The sequence below is a fragment of the Molossus molossus genome, unplaced genomic scaffold, assembly GCF_014108415.1.
Source record: "Molossus molossus isolate mMolMol1 unplaced genomic scaffold, mMolMol1.p scaffold_m16_p_14, whole genome shotgun sequence".
NCBI classification, from domain to species: domain Eukaryota; kingdom Metazoa; phylum Chordata; class Mammalia; order Chiroptera; family Molossidae; genus Molossus; species Molossus molossus.
The window spans coordinates 3000024-3009417 of record NW_023425349.1 but is presented as its reverse complement, the minus strand read 5'-3'; the positions used below and the strand labels follow the sequence as shown (position 1 = coordinate 3009417).

The 9394-nt window shown below is 61.3% G+C and overlaps 1 protein-coding gene across 2 annotated transcripts; it reads right to left on the bottom strand.

Annotated features, from left to right (window-relative positions):
- Positions 1–43: 43 nt before the first annotated feature.
- REXO4 (REX4 homolog, 3'-5' exonuclease) lies at positions 44–9394 on the bottom strand. 2 transcript variants are annotated; one of them, XM_036262079.1, is made up of 9 exons: positions 9185–9213; positions 8856–8926; positions 7279–7601; positions 5734–5871; positions 5386–5579; positions 4481–4569; positions 2097–2171; positions 1667–1741; positions 44–1080 (listed from the first exon to the last, which is right to left on the bottom strand). In XM_036262079.1, the coding sequence occupies exons 3-9, from the start codon at positions 7548–7550 to the stop codon at positions 844–846; spliced, it is 1080 nt and encodes a 359-aa protein (XP_036117972.1). In that variant the 5' UTR covers positions 7551–7601; positions 8856–8926; positions 9185–9213; the 3' UTR covers positions 44–843. The 2 variants fall into 2 exon arrangements, with proteins under 2 accessions (XP_036117972.1, XP_036117971.1); XM_036262078.1 differs by lacking the exon at positions 8856–8926 and having other exon boundaries at positions 9185–9394.

Here is a 9394-nt window from a genome sequence, read left to right as displayed (position 1 = left end):
CCCCCACCCGGAATCTGCTCTCCAGCCTCACGGAGCTGCCCACTGAAACAGCGTTTGCTTAGGGACGGGGAGGGGTGATCCGGTGCTGGACTCGCCGGCAGCAGCAGGCACGGGGGCCCTTCCAGACGGCTCTGAACGAGGGAGACGCCCCACCACGTCCGCGAGTAAAAACCTTGTTTATATCCATTTCTGCTCAGTGGACTGGGCCCTTCTGTACTGGCGGAGGCGCAGGGAAGCTCGGGCTCCAGGCACCTGGCCGCTCCCCGCGGGAACCCCCTTTCCCAGCTCAGAGCGCCCGAGCTCAGCACGCCAGTCCCAGCACAGGAGACACCGCGTCAGTGACAGCTCATCGCACGCATGGGCAGCGGAGCCCGACACGGCCACAGCGTGGGCTCGGACCTCGGGCTTCAGCTTGGCAGGCGGTGGGGGTGGGGAGAGAAGGGACACCGCCATCCAAGTCCCCCAGTCCAAAGGCGACTTGGAGCGCTCCTCGGTGAGGCTGTGGCTGCAGACACGGGCTAGGCCCCTGGGTCAAGCAGAGGTCTTTGCACAGCCCGCGGTGGCGGAGGGGAGGGGCCTGCTGGGAGGAAGACCTGGAGCCCCACTGCACTGGGTGCTTCCTGCCCTGGCAGGCAGTGACCCCAGCGAGCACGCTGTCACATGGGCGGGGACAGGAGGGTGCCGGCACAGCCAACGCCCCCCCACCCCCGACGTCCTGATGCTGGGGCTCGGCCAAGCATGTCCACACGGGTCCCCACCACCGACCTGCCGGCTGTGCCCAGGACAAGCGCCCTGCTTGTGTGCCCACTCCCCTGGGGCGGGACCAGGTCTTAGAGGGACAAATCAGAGGGAAGAGGTGGTTTTCGGCAGCACGCCCCATCCCTTGCGGCCACAATTCTGTCGCTTCAGGGGAGACCCAGTCTGTCCTGTGACGTGGTCACGAGTGCCTGTGGGCGGAGATGCTGCCACGGGGCGGTGGGCTCCCTGCATGCCGCTGTCGGGGCGCCTGTCCTGGGCCATGCGCTCCCACTCCTTCTTCACCGTGACGTACAGTCTCATGGCTGCCCGGGCATCCTGAATCTAGGTGACACAACAGCATGACTGTCCCAGCAGGTGACATGCACGACACACGTCAGCCAGTCCCACTGTTCCCGAGCCCGAGCGCCAAATACGGGTGAGTGGAGGAGGAGAGCGAGCAGGGAGCACTCCGGTGACGGGACCGTCCCGAGCTCCTGCGACTCGGTGCCCTACTCACAGGAGGGCCCACCGTGCTCCTTGCGAGGTGCCTCCGGCAATGGCCGACACTGGGAAGGCTGAGGTGGACGCGCACCCCAAGCCTGACGCCAGCGCACACGGCAAAGGGGCTGCCGGCCACGAACAGCAGTGCTGGGGTCCGAGGGCCAGAGTGGGCCACACCTCAGCCGGTCCCCAGAGCCCTAACTGGGGACTTTCTTTCCAAACAACTACAGTAGTTTTTTAGTGCCGTGCCAACGGAACATTCAGAATTTAAATTTAACCCTTTTGAAGCACGCTCTGCAGGATTTTATCAGCCAGCAGCCTCCTGAAAAAGAGCCACCCAGGTGCCATGTCGTCTGCCACCAGGTGACACGGCACGTCCCTGCAAGGCCAGGGGCGGCCCTGGTGCCGGGATGTCCCCCACACTCACCGAGCAGTGCTCTGCCTGCTGCACCCGCAGCCCCAGGACCTTCTCTGCCAGCAGCTTCAGAGACGGCCTCCCGCTCTGTGGGGAGAGCACGGGAGCGGCGCACTGGGCAGAGGGCACTGCACCCCGGCCCAGGTGACACCCTGCCAGCCCACAGTGCAGGTCTGGGGAGCCCGCAGCTCTGCCCCCCAGCCTCAGGGTTCCCGCTCATCTCAGGGGCACCCTCTGCTGGTCTCCTCCGATTTCAGAGGGTGAGTACCCTGCCCTGGGTCACGCGCACATTTAAAGGTGGCACTCAGAACCCCACTTCTAAGCTCCCTCTCGGTGAAGTTAAAGGAAACACACCCTTCAGCCCGTAAGTCAGCTACCAAGGACCAGAGCGGCAAGTGTGCGCCAGCGGAACAGCTGCAGCGCAGGGGCCGCACTCGCGTACCTTCACCTGGCTCTTGAACGGTTTGTATTTCTGTGTGTCCCGAATCTTCTTTTTTGGGTGATCAAGAAAAAGTACCTACAAAAGACCATGACAGTCACCGTCATTTTTAGTTTGTAGCCGTAACTTCTTTTTGCTCAAATGACTCCTTGCGAGGAACAGAGCGCGAAGGAAAAGGGACGACCTGGACCGGAGCTCCAGAGGGAACTCTCCGGCCGGGCGCGCTGACGGCGACAAAGCGCCACGTTCACAGAAGTGACGCCGAGACCGGGAAGCCGGAGAAGCGTGGCGCTAGCAGCCAGCCGGCTCCCGCCCGAGCTGCTGCCGTAGTGGGTGAAGGTGCAGCAGGCAGCCGGCTCCCGCCCGAGCTGCTGCCGCAGTGGGCGAAGGTGCAGCAGGCAGCTGACTCCCGCCCCTGAGCTGCTGCCGCAGTGGGCGAAGGTGCAGCAGGCAGCCGGCTCCCGCCCGAGCTGCTGCCGCAGTGGGCGAAGGTGCAGCAGGCAGCCGGCTCCCGCCCCTGAGCTGCTGCCGCAGTGGGCGAAGGTGCAGCAGGCAGCCGGCTCCCGCCCCTGAGCTGCTGCCGCAGTGGGCGAAGGTGCAGCAGGCAGCCGACTCCCGCCCCTGAGCTGCTGCCGCAGTGGGCGAAGGTGCAGCAGGCAGCTGACTCCCGCCCCTGAGCTGCTGCCGTAGTGGGCGAAGGTGCAGCAGGCAGCCGGCTCCCGCCCGAGCTGCTGCCGCAGTGGGCGAAGGTGCAGCAGGCCGCCGGCTCCCGCCCCTGAGCTGCTGCCGCAGTGGGTGAAGGTGCAGCAGGCAGCCGGCTCCCGCCCGAGCTGCTGCCGCAGTGGGCGAAGGTGCAGCAGGCAGCCGGCTCCCGCCCCTGAGCTGCTGCCGCAGTGGGCGAAGGTGCAGCAGGCCGCTGGCTCCCGCCCGAGCTGCTGCCGTAGTGGGCGAAGGTGCAGCAGGCCGCCGGCTCCCGCCCGAGCTGCTGCCGTAGTGGGCGAAGGTGCAGCAGGCCGCCGGCTCCCGCCCGAGCTGCTGCCGTAGTGGGCGAAGGTGCAGCAGGCCGCCGGCTCCCGCCCGAGCTGCTGCCGTAGTGGGCGAAGGTGCAGCAGGCCGCCGGCTCCCGCCCCTGAGCTGCTGCCGCAGTGGGCGAAGGTGCAGCAGGCCGCCGGCTCCCGCCTGAGCTGCTGCCGCAGTGGGTGAAGGTGCAGCAGGCCGCCGGCTCCCGCCCGAGCTGCTGCCGCAGTGGGTGAAGGTGCAGCAGGCAGCCGGCTCCCGCCCGAGCTGCTGCCGCAGTGGGTGAAGGTGCAGCAGGCCGTCGGCGGCCTCAGGAGCCCTCAGGAGGAAGCGTGAGCCGCCCCGAGGCATTTCAGGGGGCAGAGGGCTGGTGAGCTCCCAGTAGTTCAAGGTTCACTTACTTATTTTTTAAATACGTTTTTACTGATTTTTAGAGAAAGAGGGAGAGGGAGAGAGAGAAACATCGATGAGAGAGGCACAGCGAGGGGATGCCTCCTGCACACCCCCAGTTGGTATTGAGCCTGCAACCTGGGCATGTGCCCTGACCGGGAATCGAACCGGCGACCTCCCACCATGGGTCGACACTTCACCACTGAGCCACACCGGCGGGGCCAGGGTTTAGTTTTAAAGGCAGTAAAGCCAGCCAGTGGTTGCACGTCATCCCACACACATAAAGATCGCTGGTTTGATTCCTGGTCAGGGTGCATGCCTGGGTTTCGGGTTCGATCCCCAGGGGGGGCATGTAGGAGGCAGCTGATCAAGGTTTCCATCTCTCCCTTCCTCTCTCTCTCAACTCAACAAAACATATTTAAAAATAAGTAAATGAAAAGTGAAGGACATCATGGAGCGGTCCCTGAACAGCCGAGGACTCCAGGGTTCCACGGAACACAGTTTGAGTGCCCAGTCAAGCAGGGCAGCCTCCTGCCTGCCTGCCCCACGGTTCTCAGGAGGACAGCCCCTCAAGGAGCAGAGGCCGGAGGCCACACCTCTGGCACCGCAGCGGGCCCCCAGCTCACCCGCCCCGGGTTAGGCGTGTACCTTGGCAGCTGCGCGTGCTGAGGGAGCGGCCCCCGCTGCTCCCAGCAGCTCTGACCCCCGGAGCCCATTCGGCTCGAGGCTGAGGCTGCGAGGCAGCGGCCCGGCTGTGTCTGCAGGGAGACGCTGCAGCAGTGGGGGCTCCAGCCAGCCCTGCCACGCGCACACCGTGCAGGCAGAGCCCCAGACGACCACCTGCCAAACGGATGAGCACCAAAGATCTCTGTGATGCAAATGCCCAGCGATGCTCCCAGAACACAGGGCACAGACTCAAAGACTAGCCCGCCCAGGAGGGCACGGGGGGTGTACAGGCAGAGGGCACGGCAGAGCGGCACCTTCAGGTCGTTATGCAGCGCGTGTCCCACGAGGATCCGGCCCTTCAGCATCTCTGCCACCTCCCTCTGAACAACTTCAAATTTTTCTCCTGAAATCAAACCAAAGACACGGTTTTGAGTGACAATGAACCCCGGCCATTCTCTGGTCAGACCCCAGGGACTGGCAGGCTGGGTTCTAGTCCAGGACTGGGGTCATCCCACCCACCCCAGGGACAAGGGCTCCGTGCCCCAGCTGGGGGAAGACAGGCCGGAGCCCATACACTTCCCAGTGCAGCGCTGGGAGGTGCCCTCCGCCCGCCCAGGAACCCACCTGTCTCCACCTGGAGACAAAGCAGCCTGGTCCTTGGCTGCAGACGCTGGGAAACCAGCTCTGGCCTCAGGCTCTGGGGCAGCTCATCTGCCCCCTCGGCAGACCCCCTGCCCCCTTGGCAGACCCCCTGCCCCCCCGGCAGACCCCCTGCCCTCAGCAGATCCCCGGGGCCACCCCCACAAAGGGAGGGCTGCCCGCCCCAACCAAGCGGGACCAGATAGTGCCCACCCCAGCAGGCTGGGGGTAAGGACCACCTCTCCGGGTGCAGAGAAAGGGATCCCGCGGCCATTCCCTCAGAGCAACCACAGCCACACAGAACCTGCTAGAATCTGAGCCAGACCAGCCCCTCACTGCGCTCCACCTTCCCATGGCTTCCCGAAGTCATCACAAAGATCCACGAAGACCTGTCTCACCTCCCACCCCCCTCACTGGCCTCCAGACTGGGTGGCTCGGAGGCAGCGGCGAGGACTCTCGGGGTGAGAGCCCCTGGAAAGCCACTCCCCGGGGAGCCGAGACCAGCAGGACTCTGGCTCTGGAGGGTGTGGAGCCCAGTCACCGCCGTCCTTTCCAAGGTCCGTAGCTGGGAATGACCCACCCTGCTGGAGGTGCTCTGGCCGGATCCCACTGACCGCCGTCCTGTAGTCAGTCACGGGCTGGGCTGGCTTGATGTACTTGTCATAGACACACTTCCCGAACTGGTTCACGACGGACACGCGGGCGGCGAGGCTGTCCTCCCCCGCGGGGCCCACGCCCACCATCTCACAGTCCAGGGCTAAGGCTTTCGTCAGGCTGAGGGGACCAAAGGCTCAGCTCAACCAGCGCTGCAGGGCCCAGGACCTGGCACCGAAGCTCCGTGCCGTCGCCACCGCGCCCAGCTGGAGCACGGCCGTGCTCCCGGGCCCGCCCGCCCTCCCGCTCTCCCGCTCAGGCCCAGCACGCATACCCGCCGAAGGCCGGCTCCTCCGCCAGCGCCGCGTGGCTCTCCCCCTCCCCCAGCTGCTTCCTCGCCACCTTGGCTGCCTCTGGGCCTATGGCCGCTTCGATATCCGCAGGGTCAACATCATCGAACCAGATGTCTTGTCTGAAAGGCAGAGGGGACAGGCTGGCTGTTGTTTAGTGGAGACGCCCTAACCACTGGCCCGAATGCCCAGCCGCTCCTGCTGTTTGGATCACTGGACACTTTTCCTTCATCACTTTTCTGTTTAATCAGAAAAAACGCTCATTATCCGAAATTTAGGGCCAATAAACAGCACAGAAAAGAAACGTGCAACCCTCCACCGAAACACAACGACCAAGCCAACGCTTCCTTTTTTTGTTTCGTTGATCCTCATCTGAGGACTTTTTCCACTGATTTTTAGATAGAGTGGGAGAGAGGGGCAGAGGGAGAGAAACATTGATGTGAGAGAGACCCATCGATTGGTTGCCTCCCACACGACCCCAACCGGGGCTGGGGATCAAACCTGCAACCCAGGTATGTGCCCTTGAGCAGAGAATCGAACCCAAGACCCTTCGGTCCTCAGGCAGACACTCTAACTGCTGAGCCACACTGGCCAGGGCTAATGTTTTCTCCCTAATCACAAGGCAGCATGTTCACGTATCAGACGTCCAGGACAGAGACACAGTGAGCGTCCTCGTGACTGGAAGCCCAGGCAAGGATGTAAGCCTTTGTCTGGTGAACCACACCTTTCAAGCTCGATTCAGTGTCATGTCCTTAGAGATCTCCTTCTGACCCCACTGAGTGGACCTGCTCCTTCTGGACCCCACTTACAGAGTCACTGAGATAATTTTGTTTATCGTCTGTCTCCCGTTTGACTGTCTCAGCAGGGAGGGCCTGTGGCGACGGCTCTATTTCCGGTCAGCGTGCCTGGCACAAGGACACAAGGCAGGTGCTCAGACTGTTCTTCCCTATACCCCTTAGCAACTGCCTTCAACACCCCGGCGCCACGCAGTCTGCTCCAGCTGAGCCACTGACTCCTGGTTCTCCCCGTCTAAGTGGCCATCACAGGGTCTGCTGAGTAACCACCGGGCACTCAGCCAGTACGTCCCATGTCACAGACCCCCCCCCCCCAATCGATGACCACAGGGAGGCTCAGGGATGTCAGAACTTGCCCTAGACCACCCAATTGCAAGATGCAGAGATTGGCTCCCAACTCAGGTCTTCCTGGCTCCGACATTCATTCATTCCATAACTCCTCACTAAGTGCTCGGCTCCGCTCTGAGCCTGGAGACGCAGCAGCTGTGTGTCCTGCCCTCACTCTGCCTACATTCTAGGGGAAACAGCTAAGGAACAGAGAAAAGCAGGGCGAGGGGATGGAGGAGCTGCAGGAGCTGCAGGAGGGCCCTGGCCTCGGCCTCCTGAAGGAGACAGGCCTTCGTGCTGTGACCGTCTTCAGCGATGAAGATGACCCATGCTGGCTGCAGCTGGGTGGCAGTGGAGGCTGTGCCAGTCACTACGGCTGACCCTCGGGCAGAGACCGCCAGTACTTACTCGGTGGGCGGGGCTGGGGTCACGGCCTCTGCTTTCCGCTTCTTATGTTTGATGTCCCCTCGTTTTTGAGAAATGTCACCATCTGTCCTTTTCTTGGCTCCTTTCTTATTGTGCTCTGCTCCGGTGGCCTTTGTGGGCAGTGCTGGCATCTTCCCGTTGGACAGAGATCCTGGAGGAACACCACCCACTTGGTCTGTTTTTTCTGCCCCCATCTCATCTCTCTCTGCTTTTCTGTTCTGTCGAATATTGTGGGGTTGTTTTCTGGAATCCATCTGAGAGAGAACAGGAAGCTTTTCTGGGGCCTGTGATTTCTGTTTCAGCACCTAATGGGTCCCAAAATAAAATACACAACAATTTTAATTTGGATATCATGCACAAGAGACTGAAAATGCTTATGTGTGCATGTATGTACAAACACACACACGCCAATGACATCTTCATATACCTCCTATCGATGTCACTGAAATTCACTTTCAAATAGTTTGGGAAAAGCCCCTTTTCATGCTCACCTAGAAGTCGCTTGTTAAATGATTCTGCTTATCGCATTACAACCTGTAATTCGAATGTTTCCTTTATTCACACAGGATTTCAAGCTCACATCCTACATCTCAAGTACCTCATGAATGACTGAACAGAGACTACTTCACTTTGAGCCTGAAGGAATGCTAACAACCTGTTTTCACATTTATCATTAATTTAGAGCTCATCCCTCACAGGTCAGCCTCGGTGCGAGGAAACCACTCCCGGGACTTCTTGGTGGGCTACGGCTGTGAAGGTTTCAGGAGGATCTTTCCTGAACACATTAGAGAAATTCAGGGTCCTTCCCATGATAAGCATCATTTCTGCTCAATTTTGCTTCCCTTTCTTGAGATTAAGAAGCAGAAATCTTCAGAAATCAGACAGAACCCCTGTGGGAATTTCATCGGTCCTGTTTGTCAAGACAGGACAATCACGACCCCCCTCTCCCCAAGTTATCAATTGGGCATGTTAAGAGGCTCAAGAAGCCCTGGCCCGTTTGGCTCAGCGGTTAGAGCGTCGGCCTGCGGTCCTGAGAGACCCGGGTTCGGTTCCCACTAAGGGCGCGTACTTCGGTTGCAGTTCGTCCCCGGCCCTGGTTGGGTTGTGCGGGTGGCAGCCACTCGATGTGTCCCTTTCACGTCGATGTTTCTCTCTCTCTCCCCCTCCCACTCTAACTGAACAAAATATCAAAAAATGTCCTCAGGTGAGGATAAAAAAAAAAAATGAGGCTCAAGAAGCTCTTCTCTGTTCCCTCTCGCTCTCTCTCCATAAAACTGTAGGAGACACTTTGAAGGTCAGTGGTAGCCAAGAGCACGTGCTTGCGCCCAAATGTATGACAGCACCCCGGCCTGCTGTGTGACCTTGGGCCAAGTCCCCCCACGTTCTCTGCCTCAATTTCCTTATCTAGAAAACAGCAGCTAACCCCAGGGGACGTGGAGAGAATTTACGAGTGACGTGCACGACCAGCACCTGGCAGAGGGTAACCCCTAGGGTACCCGCTGCCCACAGATGCTGAAAAAGGCGGCAGGTGTAACCCAAGTTCCAAGCAGGGATTTAACCTCGGACTCCGGGTTCTGCTGACTGGGCTGCGATCCTGGATACTCGAACCTTTCTGGGTCCGTTTCCTCGCCTGTAAAACGGAGACGATGAAGGGGTTCCCCCCTCCGGTGTTGGCGTGACTGTTAAATCGCACACCTGTTCGCCTGGCGGGGTCGGCACTCTAAGGGCTCAGTAACTGGGGGCAGCTGTGGCCAGCGGGGACCCTCTCCGCCTGCCCGCGAGCTCGGCCCCCCCCCCCCCCCAGCAGGCCCCTTCCCGGGCCCGGCGCGTGCAGAGCTGTGCTGCCAGGCTCGCCTGCGCCCCGCGAGTCCTCCCGCTCGCCCCGGACCTGCTGCAGCGCCCTCCAGTTCTGGGAGAAGTCCTCCGGCGCCTTCGGAGGGCGCAGCCCGGCCTCGGGCTCGCTCCCCGGTCTCCCGCGCACTTCTCGCGCTTTGTTTTTCCGGAATCTCTTCTTCCTTTTCTTCCGCGTCGGCGTCCCGACGAGCCCCGGCTCAGCCCCGGCGCCGCGCTCGGGGGTCAGCCCCTCGGCCTTCACCAT

Excerpts from the sequence above, each read along its gene's own strand:
- REXO4 (XM_036262078.1), bottom strand. The coding sequence starts at position 9,394 with ATGGTGAAGGCCGAGGGGCTGACCCCCGAGCGCGGCGCCGGGGCTGAG. Across the intron at positions 2,172-4,480 it reads CGCTGCATAACGACCTGAAG|GTACTTTTTCTTGATCACCC; the intron begins GTGCCGCTCTGC and ends GGTCTTTTGTAG. Across the intron at positions 1,742-2,096 it reads CGTTCAAGAGCCAGGTGAAG|AGCGGGAGGCCGTCTCTGAA; the intron begins GTACGCGAGTGC and ends CTCTCCCCACAG.